The 23921-nt window shown below is 43.1% G+C and overlaps 2 protein-coding genes across 2 annotated transcripts in view; both read right to left on the bottom strand.

The window, feature by feature from the left end:
- Window positions 1-269, bottom strand: part of LOC309551316 (cytochrome P450 2B11-like) — an 87086-nt gene extending 86817 nt beyond the window's left edge. Inside the window, exon 1 of the mRNA XM_082251851.1 lies at window positions 170-269. Within this exon, the coding sequence (XP_082107977.1) occupies window positions 170-197 (28 nt within the window). The 5' untranslated portion in view covers window positions 198-269. The remainder of the gene's footprint in view (window positions 1-169) is intronic.
- A 15808-nt stretch (window positions 270-16077) lies between these two features.
- Window positions 16078-23921, bottom strand: part of LOC309551304 (cytochrome P450 2K1-like) — a 54704-nt gene continuing 46860 nt past the window's right edge. The window contains exons 8-10 of the mRNA XM_082251836.1: window positions 21864-22048; window positions 17619-17760; window positions 16078-16416 (exon numbers count right to left, since the gene is read on the bottom strand). Coding sequence (XP_082107962.1) covers window positions 16238-16416; window positions 17619-17760; window positions 21864-22048 — 506 coding nt within the window. The 3' untranslated portion in view covers window positions 16078-16237. The remainder of the gene's footprint in view (window positions 16417-17618; window positions 17761-21863; window positions 22049-23921) is intronic.

Below are 23921 nucleotides of genomic sequence, written 5' to 3' on the forward strand. Positions count from 1 at the left end.
ACAAGCTGAGGTTTGAAACGGATTGGTTTCTCTGCAGAATTGTGACTAAGTTTGCCCTCTCTAGCTTTAATAAGTAAGCCTCTATATGACACACCAAATAAAGAAAAAACATAAATAAAAACAGTGTGATGCACTGAAACATGCATCATACAGCTGGCACTGCACTAACCTGCATGACAACATGCTGCTTTTAACATAGGGTTTCAAGTGCAGCTCCCGACATTTCCAGATGACCGCACAGTTGCAGCCTGTTTTTACACATCGTGCTGTATAGTGCAAAATAAAGCCCCGTACACACGCACAGATTGTTGGCCGTAAATTGTTGGCCAACGTCCGATCTGCCGATTGTAGGCTTGTTAGTATGATGCTTCCGACAACCAACTGCGAATTTTCGGCCGAAAAAAATCTGGTGTGCATGCTATAAAATTTTTGTTGGCCAACAAAGAACGGCCGATTGTTCCTCAGTCAGTACAGATTTCGGCAGGCAAAAATCAGATGAGCAAGACTGGGCATGCTCAGAGAAGAAAAACACACTTAAAGTCAACCAGAACATGACATCACTTCTGAAGTTGGTTTTTGTTGGCCAACAAAAGTCCAGTGCAAGTCTAGAGCACATTTCAACCAACAAACAACACTGGACAAAAGTTGGCCGATCAGTTGGCCAACAATCTGTGCGTGTGTACGAGGCTTTAGGCAGCACATTCAGCTCCTGAAAATTTCAGTCCTGCTGTAATTACCATCACACAGAAAAAGTGGAAGTAAAATAAACCTCATTATTGGTGTCAGTGACAGTCTTAGTAACTTCCACCATTGCTGTCAGCAAATGCAATAATAATCCTTATCATAAATGTTAGTTGATGCAAAAATAACCCTCACATTAATGGTTAGTAGTAGTGTTATTTAACCCCCCATATGTTGGTGTGACCACCAGTGACCAACAGCACCCCATATTGTTGAGTAGAGCTGTGTAAATGTCAAAAGTGGCTGGATAGGGATACGAATCATACACACACTTTGGTAGTCAGTGGCAGTTGGTTAGTTAACCCCTGTCAGTGTTTACAGATCACATGCTCCCATATTGCTCTCTCTCTCAGATGACATCAGGCCAGGACTATATTTCTACTGATGGGCAGAGACTAGAAAAGGCTTACTGGAATGGAGAGAGTCTCAGAACCTGGCACCATGCTTAGATTCTGCAAGGTGCCCTACATGTAGGGGACCCATTGCAGGATGAGTCGTGCACAGAGAGCTGGTGTGCTGCGTTGTGTGTGCTAGTGAGTCACTGGCCTTAGACAAGTATGTAGACCAGCCTTTCTCAACCTTTTCAACACAGAGGAACCCTTGAAATAAATTTCTGGTCTCGGGAACCTTTGCTAAAATGTAAAATCTACAACTCATGACACATTAGTGTGACAGTCAGTGGGAAGAATGCTCCTTACTCCTGTCATCATTGGGAAGAATTACCCCCTTACAAATAGCTAAAAGAAACAACTGTGTCATTGGAAACTTATCTGAGAGGCAGAAATTGCCCATTGCTCAAGGAACCCTTAGCAACCTCAGGAGGAACCACAGGGTTCCATGGAATCCTCGTTGAGAAACCCTGATGTAGACAGTAAATTCTGACCTGTACAGGGTTCTTGTTGTAGGTCAGTGATTCACTAGGTCAGGATGAGGACAGCCTCTTAAAAAAAAAAAAAAAATGCAGTAACAGCATCCATAATACTGCCATCATAGTTTTACTTTGATTAAAAAAAGACTTTAAAGCTAAACTTTAAAGAGTTTTAAGGTAAAGCTACATTTTTCCAAGTGATCTTGTCCCTTTACTTACAGTTCTGTGCTGTAAGGTGATCTGGTTTTCTCTCTTCCGTGTCTCTGCAGTAAATAATTTACCTTTATACACAGCCAGTATTTATACCCTTTTGTGACAGCGTTTTCTGAAACTTTAGCAGGCCTTTAAGCATTCCATCATCTCGCAGTCTCCACCCAACAATAGAAAAATATATTATAATGCGACACTGGCTGGGGAATTTAGCATTCTGCAGATCATTTACTATCATGTACAGTATGTTTCATTACTTTGAAAGTTTGTGATTGCTTAACAGTAAAAATAGTGTCTTAATGGTTAGGATCTGGGGTTTGTTCATATCAGTTCAGTTGAGCTGCATTGATCTGTACAGATCGTCTCAGACTCAATGCCAGGGCACACAACAAAACAAATGTTTTCAATGTGACCTGTTCATAGCATTGCACATTTTTTTGGCTTCTACACAGCAATGCAACATGCTTTATAAACGAAATGCCAGTGCACATCAACTCAAGTGCATTTATTGCAGGAAAACTCGCACTGAGCACAATGCATCTGGTGTGAATCAGTTTTTAGGTGGAGTGGAGGTAAGGGATGTGAATTACTTGTCTGTTGCAGGAGAATTTCTTTCACAAACCTTTTGCAGACCTCAACAGGGCCAACTCTACTTCAAGGTCCTGGATCAAGGCAGATAAGATTATCATTACACTCTTGCTTTTGACTCAAAGACTTACGTCTGAATAACCATTTAACCACTTCCTGGAAAGGAAAGGATTTGCACCCTTAATGACAAGGCCCTTTTTTTGCGATTCGGCACTGCGTTACTTTAACTAGTTGACACCCGAGCTATAGCCGATTGATGGCTACAGCGCGGACCTAAATTGCCTGGAGGGCGTACATTGATGTCCTCTCAGCAAAGAGCGCCCTGCCTGCTCCCTGCGGAGCGCGCCCGGCTCGCTCTGTGATTGGCAAGTCCATGAGACTTACCTGATCACAGATCGATCCCGCCCCCTTACCATGCGATCAGCTGTTAGCCAATGACAGCTGATCATGTAAAGTAAACAGCAGCCAGCGATCAGCTGCTTTTTTCTCCTCACACTGTCAGTGTGAGGAGAAAAAAAAAGAAAACAATCGCTGGCTGCTGTCAGAGGGACAAGAGGAGAGGAATTATTTGTGCCCCCAGTGCCACCTACCAGTGCCCACAAGTGCCCACCAGTGTCACTCACCAGTGCCCACCAGTACCACCTACCAGTGCCCACCAGTGCCCACCAGTGCCATCTGCCAGTACCCACTAGTACCACCTACCAGTGCCCACTAGTGCCACCTACCAGTGCCCACCAGCGCCACCTACCAGTGTCACCTATCAGTGCTCACCAGTGCCATCAGTGCCCCATCATAAGTATCACCTGCAAGTGCCTATCATTTCCCATCAGTGCCACCCATCAGTGCCACCTACTAGTGCCCATCAGTGCCCATGAGTGCTGCCTATTAGTACCCTTCAGCGCCACCTACCAATGCCCTTCAGTGCCACCCATCAGTGCACATTGGTGCACCCATCAGTGCCACATATCAGTGCTGCCTCATAAGTGCCGCCTTATCAGTGCCACCTTATCAGTGTCCATCAGTGTTGATTATCAGTGCCCACCAGTGCAGCCTATCAGTGCCCATCAGTGCCACCTTATCAGTGCCCATCAGTGTCGTTTATCAGTGCCCACCAGTGCAGCCTATCAGTGCCTATTAGGGTCCATCGGTGCCACCTCATGAGCGCACATCAATGAAGGAGAAAAATTACCTGTTTGCAAAATTTTATAACAAACTATAAAAACAGGTTTTTGTTTTTTTCAAAATTTTTGGCAGCATTGCCAGTACCACCCTCCACTCTGTGCCACCTCCAGGATCACCTCCTACCCTACAACTAGGAGGCAAGACACCCAGGATGGAGACAGACAGCAAGGGACAAATGGTATTAAAAGTTTTGTTTTACTTTTTTTAAAAATGTGTGCCCCCCTCCCGGTATGTATCTGACCCCTCCAGCGCAATGCTGTGCCCCTTCCAAAGAGCCTCCCCAGTACGTATCTGACTCTCCCACCAACACATGACCACCTCCTTCTCAAAGTGCCCCCCCTCCATAACTTATCCAGCACTTATCCAATCCCCTCCATTGCACCACCTTCTAGTACAAGTCCTCTCCCCTCCCAAAGGCCCCCCGCAACACATATCTGATCCCCCACCACAAGTCCTCTACCTCCCAGCACATACCCAAAGCCTGAGTTTTGTTTACCTATGCCCTTAACCCCCCCCCGTAAAGTTTGACCACACCCATTTTCTGCTGTGGTGCCCCACAGGCTTCAACCTCCCTCAAATGTCCCTCATTCTTAAGTTTGAAAGTTGGGAGGTATGTAAATATATAATATAATAAGTCTCAGTTTGTTTGGATCTTGGGTATTTGGAAATAAGTAGTTGTGAGGAGTCTAGTCCAGTCATAGAGTGGGTGCTCCATCTGTTGGACAATCTTTGCCACTGCAGCCACTATCTTTATATTGAATGCCCAATGGAAGCTTCCTTCTTTTCCTCCTGTGCTGTAGTCAGGCTACATAAACAAAAACATTGATCAAATGCCACACTTTGAGGCAAGTGTAATAAGTTCTTAGTATACTATCATGCTGCAGCTAAGGTTAAAAGTGCTGAAGGTTACTCAACACAGAGTGCAGCGGTCTGGGTCTCCAGTGATCCAACACAGGTCAAGTACAAAGATCAAGTCAACAATACCTTATGAGTAAGCAGATGTGCAAAATGCATTTTGTTACTCTATTGGTAACTGCTGTGTGATATAGCACTTAAAAGCAAAAGTTGGCATTTAGCCAGCCTCAGTCCTCAGTAATAATGAATGATAGCCAAGGTCCTTCTGCACCTGTGTCGACAACAGGGGCAGCAAATGAGGACCTTGGCGCTACTGCCTACCCTTTCTTTATGTTTACATACTGAAAAGCCGGAGAACAGAGCTAGAGCAAGTAACTGAAGTAGAAAGACAACATTGCCCGACCACATCCAGATCCCAGGTATGAGTATGCAGCATCATAGTATGTGATATGTGTGCCTTGTCGGGAACCTAGACATTATCCTAGGAAAATGGAAGCTTCCAATATTGGATGGTATACTCAGGTGGAACAGGTCTTCCTGCACAGATTTTCCTGAAGCAATGACTGGCTTACTGAATAAAACTTATTTTACTTCTCAGGTAGGTTTTGGCAGCTTTATGACTGTAGTGTCATAGTGATTGTAGTGTTTAACGTATTGGACACAATATTTATATGGATTCAATCCCCCATTCCTGACAGAACCTTTATGTGCTTACAACAGCTCAACAATATAAAATATTGACACATTAAAGTATGAAACTTGTGAAAAATTTTAGGTGCTTATACACAGCAATCACAAGCTTGTAGAGGGGGATGGTGGCAGAACAATGCGCAGAGTGGTACAACGACGTACCCATGCTGGCTGCTCCGTGTTGCATATACCCAGGGGTTCTATAGGCTACCCCAGGGGATGAACTGGATCTCAAAGTGGGGTAACACTTTGCCCCGTCATGTGAAGAATCAAATGTTAAGTTGGCTCTCTGATCTAGAGATGAGCCACATGTGGGTAGTATCCATAACATAGAGTTCCTCTATAAGCTGCTTCATCCAATGATCTTACACACTTGTACTGATATATGTGTTACATTCAGAGGGACAGGCTGAGCTTCTGCCCACTCCATCAGTTAGGGTACCTCACTCCCAGTAACAGGATGGGGTCCCGCTGAGCACATAGCACAGACCTCATGCGTGCTTACACTTAACTCTTCTCTTCTCATAGCTAGCAATCAGGCCATAGATCTTTGGAACGCTAGTCCAGTCAGAGTGACCAGCAGAGAAGGACAGCTAGGGAGGAAGCCAGAACACTAACCCCCTCATTACTGGAGGACCTATCACCAAACCAGGTACCACACGAACAACTGATTGCTGTTCTTCCTTGCAATTAATCATGGCAGCTACCTCTTCCTCCTTGTCTTGCTGAATGAACCTCAGTCGTAGTAATGTTATACATATCTCATGCTGTTATGAACCCAGGTTCTTTAGGAATATGCCAAGACCCCACATGCACCCCTTAAATAACTTCAGACCAGGCTCAAAGCAGTTGAATCAACTTTTACTGTAAACATGCAATAAAGTCTTTCTCCTAAGTAAACCTTACTGTGGCTTCCACAGATTAACTGCACAGGTGAACCTTCTTAGGGAACAGCCCACACTTGGAAATGCTTGAATGGAGAAGTACATGTTCTTGGGGTGTTCCGGTGGATAGGTGTTCAAGAGCGGACCACAGGTGCCAGCAAGTCTCTGTATGTATCCCTAGTTGCATGTGTCCCCACCTAGGATCTGTGATCTGGACCTCTGCCCTATTATAGAACATGGGAGGGAGGCTGGACCCTGGAGAAAGCCTGACATGTGTTTCTGTGCCCATCAACCTGTTCTAAAAGTAATGCAAGTGGTGTGACTCCAGCCTAAAAATCGTAATAAGAGATTAGTGTAGACTGCCATAGTCAAAATGCTCCTTTTTAATCTCATGGGTGGGAGTAGCAGAAGATCAGGGTGAATGATGTTCACAGCTCCTTCTAAGAGTCAACAGGAGACATGACAGTAATATTCAATTTGCAGGATGACATACTCTGAAAAAGGCGTTCTTAGTCATCTATATAATCTGAAGCTATTTGCAGTGCTTTGCAAAAGTTATAACCCCTTTACTTTACCACAGTTGAAGTTGATACCAGCCAAATGTATTATGTAATTATTGTATTTTTTTTTAACATGATCTACACAAAAATAGACTTTAAAATGTTTGAACTAATAACTATTCACATTGTTTTCCATGTAACCCCTAAATACGCTTTAACTTACACCTGTTTCTGAATTGCCAGGTTAGATTACACATCTAAAACTGTGCAATTTTGTAAAATGTTCATGATTTTTTTATCATGCTGTATCTGTAGACCATTTGAGCACCCCCAGAAGTCTAGCTGAAATAATCCCAGTTACCAAATTCTTTTTTTATTTATTTATCCACACTCCCTGCTGACACAACCAACTGTGGAAGAGAGTTCCACATCTTTACTGCTATAACAGTAAAGAACCCCTTAAGCTCTTTGAGATTAACCGCTTCTCCTCCAACTTCATTGTATGGCCATGTGTCTTCTTTAGAGGGCTTAAGATAACTAGTTAACTAGTTTCCTACCATTGCTAGAGTAACTATTCAAAGATTTGTATTATTGTGATCATGGAATCTTTTCTCCAGAAAGAATACATTTAATGTTTGTAGCTGTTCCTCATAACTGAAGCCCTTCTTAGTTTTGTTGTCCTTCTCTGGACTCTCTCCAGTTGAAGCACAATCTTCCTTAGGGTTGATGACCAAAGTGGACCGCATACTCAAGATATGGTCAAACCAGAGTTTGTGAAGTGGTAGATTATGGTCACCCTTTGTTTTTTAAGAAAACCTTTATTGGGTTTTCAAAATTAGTACAAAAGTTACAAACAGTAACATTAAAACATGTGTAAGTCAACATGAACAAAGTATTTGCTAGAGAACTGGGGTAGGCCCAGATTACCAGTGTGGTGAACAACAAAAGAGGAACACATAGTGAATGGACTCATAGTTGACTCAGTAAAGAAGAGGGAAAGAAGAAAGAATAGGTAGAGGGGATAGGTTGGGGTGTAGAATGGGATGGATGGAAGGAAAAGAGGAGGGCGTGGGGAGGAAGAGGGGGGGGGAAGAGAAAGTGGTGAAAGAGTGAAGGGAAGAAAGGGAAGGAGAGAACAACTAATAAGAAAGATGTGGAAGAAGTAGAAAGTGGAAGAATGGATAGAGGCAGCGCCAAAGGAAAAAAGACATGTAATACAACATGATCCCCTGCTCGGCAAATGCCGAGAGGGGGTGAGGAGCAAAGCAAAATAAAGTAAAGTACTTGGATGAGCTTGTATGACCAACAGGCATCATAGAAAGCATCCGAATGGGCAATCAAGTCTGTAGATCAAGGAGGAAGGTAATTGCGGCTCAATATCTGGGGGGGGGGGGGGTCGTGTGAAAGGAGGAAAATGGAGATCAAGGGGGGGGGGGTCTCACGACCTTGGATAGGTGTCTCTGTTGAGATGGCCAACCTTGTGGAGGTGAGGGCAAAATTTATTGATGTATGATAACCATTTAGAGCAGAAACGATATGGGTTGGTCCTAGATAGAGTCAGATCAAGGTGTTCCTTTCGGAGTAGAGCATCCAAGTCTGATCTGACCTCGCGTATAGTCGGCGGAGTGGTAGAAGTCCAGTTTCTAAAGATTACTCTCCTGGCAACCATATAACACGTAGATATCCATGCCTTGTGGGACATCATGATGGAAGATTGAAGTCTATTGCGGATTACATGCAGTGATGTAGACAGGGTCATATTGTCCAGCAGGCCGAAAAGCAACGGGAACGGGTTTTTCGTTGGTTGAAGTCCAGTGACCAATGAGACAAAATGTTCCACCTGGTCCCAAAAGGAAGAGATAGCACGGCAAGTCCACAGTCTATGGAGAAGGGTAGGTTGGTGAGTCAGACACCAAGAGCATCCCTGGGTTGGAGTGTGCGATGGAGATGATGAGAAAGGTAAGTAAGCATGGTAAAGAATTTTGAGCTGCTGCTCCCTCCAAAATTTGTTGTGGATAAATGTGCAGGTAGAGCGGAAGCCTGTCAGCAAATGCTGTTTGGAACCAGTGCAGGAGAAAGCTTTATGTGCATGGACTCCTTTGTAAAAGGTGGGATTGAATGGGACAGTATACTTGAGAGAGTTTTAGGGTTTCCAATGGCAGTAAAGTGTCCAATATGGATGGAGTAAACCTTCTAGTCTTGTCCTGGCACAATGAATGTGTATAGGCCGTTAGTGGATAGACATATAGGAAGTGGTTCAGAGGGACCTTGAATCGTTGTTGAAGAGCGTGAAAAGGAAGAGGGTTTCCGGTTGAAGAGTCAAACAGTTGGGAGAGATATTTAAGTCCGCATGAGGACCAGGAGGCGTATACAGAGTCTAGATCCAGTGATTGAAGGGCAGGATTGCCTTTGATGGGGAGGTGGTTGGAAATATGTTGGGAAAGACCCAGTCTCTTCCTGAGTTCCCTCCTGGCTGCCAAAGTGTCCCTGAAAAGGATGTTCTGTCTTAGGGCTGGGGGGAGATCGCCCCATTTGCTATGTAGAATGGCCGCTAGATATCTCTAAATTATGCCTTTTAATTGTGATTCAAAGGCATAATTTGAAAAATTGGAAGTGCCGTTGATCTAGTCTATATCCACTCTCAATACACAAGAAAGATTGTATAGTCTAATGTCTGGGAGGTTTACACCCCTATGGGTCTAGGGGAGAAGAGCTTAGATATAGCTATTTGTGATTTCTTGCCGTGCCAGATGAACGTGGACAAGGATTATTTAGGTGTTTAATGTCATCATGTTTGATAAGTATGGGAAGTATGGGATATTTTGGCAAAGAGTAGGGTGTAGTTCAGGTGGTATAGGGAGGAAGGGGATTTTCCTACCAGGATGCCCAAGTATTTTATGTGAGACTTGGCTACAGAGAAAGGGGAAGACAATGCCCATTGCTAGAGATGGGATTGGCCAAGAGGAAGTATTTCACTTTTTGAGTAGTTTATGCGCAGACACGAGCAATAACAGAATCTATCGAATATAGCCTTCATATGGTGCATATCATGTGATTTGTCGGACATGAACAAAAGAATGTCATCTGCGAACAATTTGGATCTAATTTCCTCTTGGCCAATAGTGATTCCCTTGAGAGGGGCAATGAAAGTGAGGTATCGGGAGAGGGATTCAATGGCAAGATTAAAAAGTAAGGGAGAGAGAGGACAGCCTTGTCTGGTGCCTTTATGGAGAGGAATAGTGTTGGAAATAAGGTTGAAAGTATCAACATTGGCAGTAGGAGATGAATACATTGTGGAAATCAAGTGCAAGAATGGTCCTGAGAAGCTGAATTTAAGCAGAGCCAATTTAAGCCATTCAAAGTTGACATTGTCAAAAGCCTTTTCGGCATCCAGGGTGAATATGGCAGAGTTGTTTTTTGAGGTTTGAGTGAGCATGAGATAAAACAGCTAGAACTTTACGGATATTGGCAGTAGCAGACCGTCCCCTGGTAAAGCCTGCCTGGGATGGATGGAACAAGGATGACATAATCTGGGCTAATCTATTAGCGATCATTTTAGATAGTAATTTTGCGTCCAGGTTGATAAGAGAAATTGGGTGGTAGGAGCCAGGCTCGGTAGGATCTTTACCTGGTTTAGGTAAAAGTTTAATGAATGTTTGAGAGCCCTTGGGCATGTAGTTGCCACCATCCAGAATACGTTGGAACATGGCAGTTAAGGAGGGAGAGATCCTATCCTTGGTGAGTTTGTAGAACTCTGAGGTGTACCCAACTGGGCCAGGGGCCTTGCCAGGGGAGAGTGAAGAAATGGACGACTGTACCTCAGAGATGGTGATGGGTGCGTTGAGTTGGGAAAGTTGGGTCATAGAAATTTTGGGTAAGGAGATTTTCTCCAGGCATCTGTTAGCCTCAGTAACCTCTATAGGGTCCGGGCCATATAGGGTAGCATAGAAGCATTCCATGACTGAGTTGATATCTTTTTGGGGAGGTGGAGAGAGTGCCCGATGTGTCCATGAGAGACGTAATGTGGGTAAGGGTGAATGGGCCTTTGGATAGTCGGGCTAAGAGCTTCCCTGATTTGATACCAAATTTATGGTATTGGGAGGTCAAGTAGAGATTTGTGAAATTGTTCTTGGACTAGAGCCCAATGGTCAAATTGGGATTTAGCTTTTTTCCATTGTGCTCTATGGGTGGGAGAGTCCTGCTGCTGGAGACGGGAGTATGCCTGGGGGAGTGCCTCGCTTCCGAGTGTATAATTGGAGTTCGCCTTCTTTTTATAAGCTGAGGCGAATGCAATGATATTTCCTCAGAGGACAAGTTTGCCCATCTCCCACAGGAGGGTTGGATCATCCATGTGTTGTGCATTATATCTGAGAAAATTTGATCAAGTGGTCTGTAGGGATGTACGAAGGTCAGTGTTATTGGCAAGATAAGAGGGGAACCACCAAGGTTTGGCTGTGGAGGGGGGGATAGAAGATTAGGAGGATAGAAATGGGGGAGTGATCTGAGATTTCCAGGCCAGAGATGGAGGAAGAGAATAAAGAGTGAATTAAGAGAGGATTACTAAAGAAGTAGTCTATTCTAGAGAAAGTGTTGTGTAGGGTGAGTAGAAGGTGTATTCCTTGCTTGTGTGGTTGGCTAGTCGCCAGACATCAGTGAGCTGCTGGCTGTTGGCAAAGGATGCTAGTGGTGAGACAGTCGATGGGGAGCGGGAGAGATTTCAAGGCTTTGGGGATGATTTTTCCTCCCCAGTTTCCATTACTGAGTTGAAATCCCCAGCTAGCAGCAGGGGCAAATGGATATAAGGGTCCAGGCAGCCTGTCAATTTTTGAAAAAAGGATTTCGTGGGAGGGGTCGGGGCATATACATTAGCAAGGACCACAGTTTTAGAATTATGGACCAGTTTCAGTATATGTATTAGTCCGTTGTCGTCTGAGTATAAGGGAAGGATGTCACATGTGAGCTGTTTGTTCATCAGGAACAGTACCCCTGCTTTGCCTTTGGAGGAGGCCGAGCCAAAGACTCAGCCTACCCAAAGTTTGCACATGTGGTCGAGGTCCGTAGATGTAAGATGTTTCCTGTAACATGGCTATATCGGTTTTAAGATGTTTTAGATGCCCGAGAATGGCCATTCATTTATGGAGAGACCTGAGTCCCTTGACATTCCAGGATACATTTTTAGATCAAGGGGGGGTCGAAGGGTAGGGTCCTTACAACAAAGATGTGATTAACTAGAGTGAGGGGGTGAGATGCCACTCGGGAGGGCAGTCGTACCATCAGTAATTCACTATGGGGGGTATAGGTGATATTGAGGTGGGTATAGCTTTTGTGCTTGCCACAGTAAGGGAAGAATCCCTACTACTGAATGCATAGGCATAACAAAAAACAAGAAAAAACAAAAATAAACCATAACATGTGTGGACTTCACTTTTTACCACATGATACTCACATCATCCGACAGCATACCGGAGAGGATGCTGGTTCCGCTTGCTAGTGTTCTAGGTAGGACATTCTCCATGGATCTGTGAATGTGAGACGTTCCCATGAGGGTGATGGTGTATATAAAAACAAAAAGCGAGAGGAGTCAGAAGTCCAGGAAGGCTGTGGGGAACAGCAAAGGATAGCAATTTATCAATATAATATGAAGATTAGCAGGTAATAGAACAAGAAAATAAAAACTGTAATGTGTACTGGCGGGGCCGCATATAGATTACATTGCAGTACATGTAAAGATCATGGCGAAGAGCAATGAATTGGTGGTAAAGGCACAGCCGGTGGCCTCTGGAACTTGATAGGGGATTCCCTTGAGGGTTAGAGCGTAGGTTTGGTGAGGCTGGTCCTGCGGAGATGATTTCTTGGAGAGACGAGCCCTCTTGGGAGACTCTTTGCGTGGGATGCGGAGCTCCCTGGTGGATGGAGAGATGGGGGAGCAGCAGGGGGGTGTGTATCCATGGACAGGTGGAGGTGTGAGCAGATATAATCAGCTGCTTCTTCGGGGTGTGAGAAGGATTTGGTTTCCCCAAATTGGTCAGTGAATCGAAGGGTGGCAGGGTAGGCAAGGATGCATTTGATGCCTTTCAGATAGAGAGCATTACAAGATGGTTGGAAGGCTTTTCATCTGCGGGCGACTACCTGTGAGTAATCTGCAAACAGCAGAAGTTTATGGCCGTCTAGCATGAGAGATTTAGCATTTTTAAAGGACTTGAGAATGGCCAGTCTGTCTGAATAATTGAGGTATCTCACTATTACAGGGCGCGGGGACCTACGATCATTTGATGGGGATCAAAGGTGTTGTGCACGTTCAATTACACAGACTGCGTTGAAACCCAGCGTCTGTGGAATTCGCGTGGAACAGATGTAATTTATCATGCCCGTATTAAAAGACTCAGGTAGCCCAATGATTCTAAGGTATTCCTGCTATATCTGTTTTCTAAATCATTCAGCTTCTCTAATATGTACTGCTGGGTTTGGGCTCATTTGCTTTCACTTGCAAAAGAGGTTTGCATTTTGTCTTCCAGATCAGAGATTCTGTGCTCCACCTCTGATAAGTGTCTGGCCTGCTCCCCCAGCTCCTTGTGGAGCTGAGAAATGCCTGCCACTACTGCCCTCTCCACCGCATCTGCTATAGTAGGTGATAGTATGGCAGCCACTGTCTGAGCCATACACTGGCATTGTGCATCTAGTGGGTACACCAGTATGATCAGTAGCGGGGAGTGCGGGGCTGTGCTGTCCAGGCTCTCTGCGGCCGCCATGTTATCTGCTTTTGATGGCACAGTGTGCTGCTGAGAGTCCTGCCTGAGCAGCATGGCATTCCCTATCCCGTTGTGGACCACAAAACGGTCCATCTGAGTGGCAGGGGTGATCAGTATGCGGAGAAGGCAGTGGGGTGGGGGTGAGAAGTCCACGAGCGGTGTGGGAGAGACGTTATAAGCGGTGATTACCGGAGCCACCTTTTCTCACTCCCTGCTCATGTTGCGCCGGAACCGGAAGTAGTCACCCTTTTTAATGCACAATAGCAGTCTGCTGAACTTGCTTGCTAAAGCTTTGCATTGCATGCTATTGCTAAGTTTGTTATCTACTAGGACCCCCAGGTCCTTTTCCACCCTCAATTCCCCCAGAGATACTACAATTGGTGAATAACTTGCAGGCATATTTTTAGCTCTCAAGTATTACGTACATTTTTCACTATTAACCTCACCTGCCCAATAGCTGCCCACCCTTCTATTTTAATTAGGTCTTCTTGTAAAGGTACTGTATCCTGTTGTGAAGTTATTGCCCTGCTTAGCTTTGCATCCTCAGCAAAAACTGAGACTGAACTATTTTTTCCAACCCCTATATTGTTTATGAACGTGTTAAAGTGTTTGTAACCAACCCTAAAAAAAAAAAATGCATCCTATTCCCTTATAGCAGATTAAACAGCACAGTGCTTGTGCTGTCTAGCCTTCCCCTCTCTAAACTGTAAAAAAAACCTGGCTGATCCTGCCCCTTCCTGTGTCCCCCACTGTGACCACCGTGGTCAGCTTATGTCCATCCATCATCCGCAGCTCTCCTGTCCTCCTCACTTCCTCCCTCTCTGCCTGTCAGCTCCCACGTCTGTGTGAGCATTCCTCTGCCCCCCCCCCTCCTGTCGCTATTCATAGTAAAAAAAAAAAATCCTGGCAGCCCCTCTACCTATATCTGGTGATAACTGTATAAGTGTTTGTTTAAATAGATGCCTCTCTATTTCCTTTTTCCAGTTATCTTCAGACTGGTCACGTGACTCCAGGCAGCTCTGCTTCTACAATACAGGGCTACAGAGGGGAGGTGCCGAGCAGACATCATGGTGATCATGTGACCTCCCTGTCGACGTCAGACCCGTTTCCTGATTGGCCGAAAGGCAAACCCATGCCATTGGCCAAGGAGAAGGAGGAGGCCGGAGGACTCGAGGAGACACAGAGAGACATGGGGGACTGAGGAGAAGCCGCCGCTGCAAATCAGGTAAGTGCACTGGTCACTCTGCATTGAAGGGGGCACGCTGGTCACTCTGCATTGAAGGGGGCATGCTGGTCACTCTGCATTGAAGGGGGCACGCTGGTCTCTCTGCATTGAAGGGGGCACGCTGTTCTCTCTGCATCTCTGCATTGAAGGGGGCACACTGGTCTCTCTGCATTGAAGGGGCACAATGGTCTCTGCATTTAAGGGGGCACGCTGGTCTCTCTGCATTGAAGGGGGCATGTTGGTCACTCTGCATTTAAGGGGGCACGCTGGTCTCTCTACATTAAAGGGTGCACCATGGTCTCTCTGCATTGAAGGGGGCATGATGGTCACTCTGCATTGAAGGGGGCACGATGGTCTCTCTGCATTGAAGGGGGCACGATGGTCACTCTGCATTGAAGGGGGCACACTGGTCACTCTGCATTAAAGGGGGCACGCTGGTCACTCTGCATTGATGGGGGCACACTGATCACGGGTCACTCTGCATTGATGGGGGCACACTGGTCACTGGTCACTCTGCATTGAAGGGGGCACACTGGTCACTCTGCATTGAAGGGGGCACACTATACCTTGATTACTGAAGGCCCCTTTCACTCTTTTGTGACCTCAAAGTCACGCAATTTTTTACCGCAAAGCAATGCCTATTACATTTTTCTGTTTGTGCCCCCCCAAATTTTGAGCACCAGCCGCCACTGCTGAATTTTCTCTTTGAGATTCAAGGCTACACAAAGATTGTTGAGACTTGGCTACGGGCTCCCCCTTTCGCTGATGTCTTGGTTTAAACATATTAACAAAAGTGATTTATGAACAGAGATTGCCCAGCTAAATACAACAAAATCTGGGGTAAACGGCCCTCCGCGCCCATTTCCTGTAACCCATCAAATTCTTCCCACACCCCTAAGTGATCTTTAGATCAGTTTGTTCTTTTATTCCTTCCTCCTTTCCCTCCCCATTTTTTCCACCACACACAGTGCCCAATTGAAGTCTACAGTATATATACTATTTATACCATCTGGAATATGGTACATATATTACTTCCATGACCTATGATTATTGAATGACCTTTCATTCATAATCTGTGTAGTTAATGATTAATTTTACAAATTAATTTTGTATTTCTTGATGCAATATGCTCACTCACTCAGAAATTGTGGTCTGACCAAAAAGGTTTATTTGCTGTGGTGACAATGTGTGAAAGTAATATATGTTTCCATCTTCAAACAAAAACTCAAATTTTCATTTCCAGCTAAAATATGCCTGCTTCAATACTCTTAAATTGAGGAACACGCAGTCTTCACTTTTGACTTAACTGTGATGCAACATCACAAACTATGAAAAGCCTGACCATTAACTTTTACCAGTAGTTTTTATTAAAAGCATCATCCACTTAAAGAACCTAAACCATCAATTCTAACTTTTATTTTTGAATGTTTATATTTTTTCAGTTATAATTTATTTTAAAAACACAGTTGGTAGCTCAGTTTCTATTTTACAATTGAATTACAATGACACTTGTTATTTTTTGTCTTTGTAAATACAGTTCTGTGTATCTTCATAGACATGCTATTTTTTTTTTTTTTATGTCCACTTTGATATTGCTTTTTCTTGTATAATATTTTCTGTATCTTTGCCAATTACTTCAAGAAACATCTTTATTACTCCAAAATTAAATAGATTCCTTCCCAATCTCCATAGGGTTTGTGGTCCCCAGGTACACTCCTGAATGCCATGTGTATCGTTCTTTCTTTTCATGTGCGAGGCACAGCACAAATGTCATGTATTTTCGGGGGAGCTGTGAATCCAGCTAAAGGGGTAAGATCTAGTTCCTCCCCAATAGGGGCTTGAAAGGTGAAGTTTTGCAGCAGTGTGGTAAAAAAGAGAAAGAGCTCCATTTTAGCCAAGTTCTCCCCGGCACAACTTCTCTTTCCTATAAGAAAAAAATACACTTTTTATACTGTAAACACATTCACTGTATTGCAGTGTGTTGGGGAGAAAAGGGTCAAGTACTTTTTTTGCTATGTAAATGCTCTTCGATGTCCTATAAGAAATGAATGGGCAGATGCAAGTCAAAACATTTAGACTCAATAAAAAAATACACATCAGAGTGTAAATGGGAAATGTAGAAGAACCCCAGTCATGCGCCTTCTAGTAATCTAACCTTGAATATCTTGATTGCTAGGGCAATCAAAAATGCATTGGACATTTCTAAAAATTTAACTAAAATATATTTTACATGCCACACATTCAAACCTACTGGTCTGAGGTGCATTGCATTATCTTGCTGGTGACCACTTTCAACCTATACTTTACTCCATCTCTATTTCTTCTTCACCACACCTCCCTACCGCATTAAAACCTACTTTAAATCTCTGGCCATGCGCATGGTCAATGCTGCAAACTTGTGCATTCTTATTCACTGTGGCACTCCCCACCCCCCATTAATCAAAGAATGTCTTGCCAAGATCTTCAGAATTGCGGAGATGGAAGAATTGATCAGTATTGCCCAAGACTCTCCTACAAAATTCTCCACTAAATGGGCCTGCTGGACCCATTTCCTGACGAATGAAGAATACTCCAGTTTGACAAACCCACCTACCCAGCCTTAGAACAGTTTAATCCAGTAACCAGATTCTACCTATACCTATTTTGCTAATAACGGGGGCAACAACCCTGACCCCCGACCTCACCTCTTCCCCAACTACACCCCCTAAGTTGGGGCCATCAAACTCCCCGTATCTCCCTGGGGGGGAGCGAGAAGGCCCCTATCCCCCTTTCTCTCCCTCTCTCCCCTCACATAAATATTTTGTCTTTAATATTCACTTTTATTAAGTGACAATTAATATGCCACATTTTAGGGCTGCTTTGTTAGTTGCCTTCATCAGAAGTGGATTTTGAAACTATATCTTGGTGTGTGAATGACATCTGTAAATAGGAGTGGAGTTCAGGTAAAGTGAGTGATAATGTGAAAGTTTTTGATCTTTCAAGCCTTTATCAAAAAAAAATAGGAGGTTTGAGTGGAGATTGGTAATTCTACAGGTAGACTAGATAGTAAAAGGTATAATCATTATAAAAGTAATCAAAGAACATCATTTATTATCTAAAATGTAAAATGTATTGACTATGTATTACCTGCTGAAAATGGCAGAAATGCTTCTTTTTTCAATAAATTTCCCTTTGAATCAAGAAAATGTTGTGGATAGAACTCTTCTGGCTTTTCAAAGTGACTCTCATCTCGAAGTACAGAGGCCAGCAATGGGATGACATACGTTCCCTGTATAAGGAATTCAGGTCAGTTCCAGTCAACTTGCTTAGACACTTATATAGACACTGATAATCGTGAATGATATCAAACATTTTTCTTACCAGGAATCTAGCTTTAAGGACACCGTATACAGATCACGCTGCTAGAAGAACTGGTATATTTATCAAATGTTCTGTTTTGAATAGTTTGGCAGGTAAAAGTGGAGAATTACCTTTATCCCCTGTCCCATAGACACATCAGGGAATCTTTCCAAAACATGGTATGTTCCTTTAAGACAGTTGCCACCAAACCAAGTGGAAGATTTACTCTTTACTCCTGTTCCAGTAAAAATTTAGATTTTTCCCTTTTCCCTAGTGGTCACCTAGACAAGAGGTGAGGGTGAATCTCCCTAACAGAGACACAGACAGCATATAAAAATGCGTTCATCATCATGTGACCTAAAGATGATATGGTCTTTTGCTACCAAAAAATGTGATTAGGTAATGTATGATTAAAAGGAATTGCAATGCACAGCCAAGGGCAAAGCAAAAAAATAGGAGAGCTGATAAAATACTTTAATGGATAAAGGTCAAATCTGATCAACCTAGTTGCTGGTGGTGGTTAAGAGAAGTGGTCTTTTTGGAAAAAAAAAAGAGAAGTGGTCACCTTCCCAGAGATGTGAGAAAAACTTCCACTTAAGGTGTCACATGCCAGGTCACTTGGGCTCCCATATTTAATTGGCCTTAGGTATTCAGCTAGTTTTACAGATCCCTAACCTGCAAGCATGAGAAGTTGCAGGGCCCTGTGTAAGAGTGTGTTCAGAGCATGTGGAGAAACATAATGGATGTGGATCAGGCGATGGAATGAAAAGGGTCTGCCACCAGCCATCATACATATGTGTGGCAGGCAAAGGGGTCTGCACTGAGTAGCCAGGACTGGGACGTGGTTCATAATTCGAATCCAGGGTGACTTAGAGTAACAAAATCCCCGCACACACAATCAGAATATCGTAAACAATTACCTCTTTCGAATCTATCGTATGATAATTTGATTGTTAGTACACAGCTGTCGTCTGAAAATTTCCTAGTACACACGAGGAGATCATCAGACGAATGATTGTCCTTTTTTTTTTTTTTTTGGATGGTAGTCTCTATTTCAAAAACTAATAGGTTATGAAAGTATGCAAATTCTTGTACAGCAGAATAAAAATTGTGAAGTGATGTAATGTATTTGTATTGTATTTTTCAGACAAAAACTGTACTGATTAAAACGAAAATTGTACGATCTGGTATCAATGAAAAAAAATTCTGTTTGCCCCTTCGGAAAATTTCAGACGAAAGCGGTGTACTAACGAGCAGATTATCGTACGATCGCTTTGAAAGCGGTATTTTTTGTACGTTATTTTGATTGTGTGTACGGGGCTTAAGGTAGGCCATAGATGATATGTTTTTCTTGCAGGAAAGCAAATTCCTTGACTCCCCCTCAACATAGTCAGGAATCCTTCCCATGGAGCGTTTAAGTTCTCCCGGGGAGGGGGGGGGATGTTGGGGCGGAGAGCAACCCGGGCTGGGAGAACACAGTGATTATTGTTAGCGGCTATAGCCACTGACAATAATCACATGTAAAAATCATGCTGGTTATACTGAAGTCGATCGATGGATTAGTCAGTCTGCCCATAGATAGTTCGAATCTCGGCCAGGCCTCCTAACTCGGCCAAGACTCTAACCGCCTATGACCACCTTAAGAGTTCAAGAAAAGGGTGTGCTCTGGATGGTCTCTAATTGCTGGTCATATTTTCGTGCGCTTGGAGTGAAGAGGTTAATGACATGACATATGACTTTTATAAATAGAAGGTTATTACCATGGCTATTGAAGGATGCATAGGCACGCGCACAGAGTGTGAACATGTTCTGGCACTCGGCTCCAGGGAAACATTGTTCTGTGTCTCCCCTTTAGCTGTGCTTCTTGTAGATAGCTACAGAGGAAACTTTGTTTGCGTATGTCAGGGACGAGGTGGGTACTAAAGGGCGGCACAGGGAGTTAGGGATATGATCAATTGTGATTGGCTTCATACCATGGAGAGTGGGTGCTAAAGCCAGCGTGGCAGTGGGGGCGGGTCTATAAGACAATCACAGTCAATCATAGCACCTCCCCCTACTCTCCATGCCATTCTTTAGTACCTGCCCCCTCACAGACATAAACAAACAGTCAGTAATAGGTGAGGCAAAGTTCAAATGTCAGTAGTAAATGAGGCGTAGTTCAGATGTCATTATTAAGTGAGGCAGAGATTAGAGGTCAGTAGTAAATGAGATGGAGTTCAGGGGTCAGTAGTAAGTGAGGCAGAGTTCAGATGTCATTAGTAAGTAAGGCGATGTTAGGATGTCAGTAGTAAGTATGGCAGAGTTCAGATGTCAGTAGTAAGTGAGGTTGAGTTCAGATGTCAGTAGTAGGTGAGGCAGAGTTCATAGGTCAGCAGTAGGTGAGGTGGAGTTCAGAGGTCAGTAGTAATTGAGCAGAGTTCAGATGTCAGTAGTAAATTAGGTGAAATTCAGGGGTCAGTACTAAGTGAGGTTGGGTCTAGAGGTCAGTAGTGAGGCAGAGTTCAGAGGTCAGTAGTAAATAAGAGGGAGTTCAGGGGTAAGTAGTAAATAAGAGGGAGTTCAGGGGTCAGTAGTAAGTGGAGAGGAGTTTAGAAGTCCGTAGTAAGTGAGGCAGAGTTCAGATGTCAGTACTAAGTGAGGCAGAGTTCAGATGTCAATAGTAAGTGAGGCAGAGTTAGGCTGTCAGTATTAATTTCTGCATTCATTGCAGAAAAGACATGCAAAGTGTATTCTGCAATAAATGACACCTACCTACCTGATCACAGCAATCCCTGAAATGTAAGCTGAGCTGCACAAGCCTACAGTGACTGGCCTGATCTTGTGTGCCAGGATGACTAGCTCCCCCGCATGCGCAGTAGTGATGTGATTCCAAACTGACCACCAGAGGCCTGAAAACTGCCACAGAGGAGCTTATGCCAGCACCAGAGGGACTTTTGGAAACATGAGTATCTTTGTCTCCATCCTAGGGAGGACATTGATCAGTGTGCCAGCGCCGTAGACTTGTCATAACTACACACATGAAGCGTCACACCAGGAAACAACTCCCATTTTGCACTATTGCTTGGGTGGGGTGGGACAGGACACATTATTTCCATTGTTTGCCAACCAACCAGAGGCAGAGTAGTAAAACATTAAAATAGTGTAGATTAGTGTACAATGTTTTAAAATAAGAATTGATTCTGTTTAGTGTCCATTTCGTTCATTTAACATTTAATATTGGGGGCATACAAGTTATTTGACATATTTGATTATTTTTTTTAAAGTAACGCAATAGTTACTTTCCCTTGTAATTCGTTACTTTTTTAATGATGTTACTCAGTTACTTTTTGTGAGAAGTAACTAGTAACTATAAATAATAACTTTTTTATGGTACATAACCAACACTGTTGATGACACACATACAGGGGATGGCCAGCTAATGAGATAGTTATAATTCTCTGTACCATATTCCCTTTTAAAGACCTTTGAAACATAGTATTGCGAATGTTGTGGTACAGATTGTCCCTGGGCACAAAGTTCCAGCAGGTCTGTTAGGGAGCACACCCCTATATTTGAAAGTTATATCTTAAAAGTTAGGAAGGCAACCAAGAACAAAAATCACACTACATCTAAAACAGGGTTAAAAACAAGATAGAGTCTGTAGATTTGTTCTTAAGTTGAATTTGTATCCAAGTTGAAACATGTAGATTTTTTAAGTGTAACTCCAGCCAAACTTTTTTTTTTAGGTTTTGGATAGATAGCATAGGGAAGGGTTAACACCCCTGTAACAATTGTTTTGCGTCTGTTCCCCTGTTCAGAAGATTTCACCTCACTTTCTGTCCTTGTGACAATTGGATCTTGAAAATTTTGGGTTGTTGTGGAGACAAGGATTGGTGATAAAGCTTCAATAGAGACACCTTTTTCCCCATGATAGCTCATACAGGAGTGAATTTCTCTTCCTAGGAGTAGATTTCCTCTAATTTTCTGTTGTCTCCCCGTTTGGAACCCATATGTAAGTTGGGTGTATGTACCTCAGGGACTGCCTGTACTTACTTTTGGTAAAAAGTATCCTTTAAAAGTAACATCCTGTGTGGTGGCATGTGGAAGGTTATTCGGTAAAATGTTTGAAAACCTCTGAATCTCATGAATAACTGCATCTGTATATGGCATCTTCTTTTGGTGCTCATTCTGGGGAATAGCCAATCCAATAACCTTATCGATCTCATCTTGGACATTCTCTGCAGTTAGCAATGGAAATAAAACATGAATGGGTAGTAAAAGGAGAAATGTAGCCAGAATAAAATCTACCTGTAAAGGTCATGTCAGGACAAGTTTGCAAATGTATTTTACAAAGTGTAAATTTTAAAGTAGAACTATAGGCAAATTTTGTTTTTTTTAATTTTGGATAGAGTTAGGGAGGGTTATAATCCCTGTCAGTTTATTTTTTCCATCTGTTTCCCATTGTGGAGATTTCCCATTACTTCCTGTCCTATAGCCAAACAGGAAGTGAGAGGAAATCACGGCTAATTAAAGTGTAAATAAATCCACCCTAAAACTAAAATCCCTGCATCTATAGACCTCCACAATCTAACACTAACCTATCTAGCCCTGTAAAGAAGAAATCAGTATATATACCTTTTTTGAAGCCGATCCAAACCAATATCCTGTGGCAGAAGCTCTGCAGAGGACACGGCTGACAACGGCTATGAAATGAAAGGGAAGGGACATCACCCATAGACTTACTATGGGGCTTCCATTGTCGGATGTGTCCTCTGCACCCACCTCCACAGCAAAGCCGTGGCTGACAGCTCAGCGTGGGATCGGGTCGGATCAGCTTAAAAAAAAGTAAGTATGCTGATTTCTTCTTTACAGGGCTAGATAGGTAAGTGTTAGATCGTGGAGATCTATCAGTGCAGGGATTTTAGAGTTAGGGTGGACTTCTATTTTAATGGAATTTCTTGAGGACCCCCAGCTCACCAGAACTAGTGTTCCCATTGGAAGATTTCCTTCTATTACTTTTCTGGGGACATCCTAAAATTTTGGATTTTCTTTTACTTTCACTTCCAATGATAATGGTAAACAGGACAAATAGAGAGGATAAATCTATGTAATAGAGGCATAGACAGCAAAAAAAAGTGACAAGCATTCTAATCCCTCTCTATTCTATCCAAAGCAAAAAAAAAAAGTTTTGCCTTTAGTTATACTTTAAATTTAACTTTAAAGTTTGCAAACAAATTTTAATGAAAAATAAGGTAATTTTCAAAAAATGATTAACTAATGGAATGTTTTTTTCCTCTAAATGGCAAATTCAGTATGGCCACGCAAATGCCCCCGACATGGTACTCCATAAGTTAAAATCCAATATATATGCAAGAAAGAAAAAAATTAAACAATAGTGCAGAGAAAACTCCTTCTAAAACCACATGCATTCCATCCAAAATGTTCACAATGGCAGGTAGAAGCAAATTTCCAATTTCCAAAATGGATCATGTGAAAAAGTTGGCCCGACTAAACATGAACAAGCACGCTGTGTCCATGTGAATCACATCTACATTTTCCTGCTTTTACCTTGATTCTTGACATGTGTCAATAAAAAAGGATTTACTCTACCCAAACTCGCTGTGGTGTGCGGCCGTTTTTTTCTTCTTGTCTATACCGACTTAACGTGTCAGAAAGTGATGTCAGCTGGACACACTCTGGAACCAGAAGTGCCCATTCCGCCATTTTTATGTTTATAGTATTATGGATTGGTTTTCTCTTTCTCTGTAAAGATGTGCTCACTGGTTATGTGAGAGTTTCTTGTTTAGACAATGGTCTCATATGCTAGACTACCACCCGATCAATCCTGTTCCATATGTAACTCCCTAAGAGCTACTGTGCTTAGTGTTTTTTGCTAAATGTAGTTGATGGCTTCCCTGTAACCAGAGAGAGCACTGGATTGGACCACCTGCATGACCTGACCTTGCTAGAATGCCTCCTGCCCTGATCTTGGCTTTGGAAATAATTTTGCCTTTTCTTAGCCCTTTAGCTTAGATGCTCAACTCTTGTTATCAGAGTGGTAATCAGAGTGGTAATTTTGATGCTTGCTGGACGTAATTGAATAAATGCCTT

This window comes from Pelophylax lessonae (genome assembly GCF_965119305.1).
Source record: "Pelophylax lessonae genome assembly, chromosome: 3".
In the NCBI taxonomy this organism is placed as follows: Eukaryota; Metazoa; Chordata; class Amphibia; order Anura; family Ranidae; genus Pelophylax; species Pelophylax lessonae.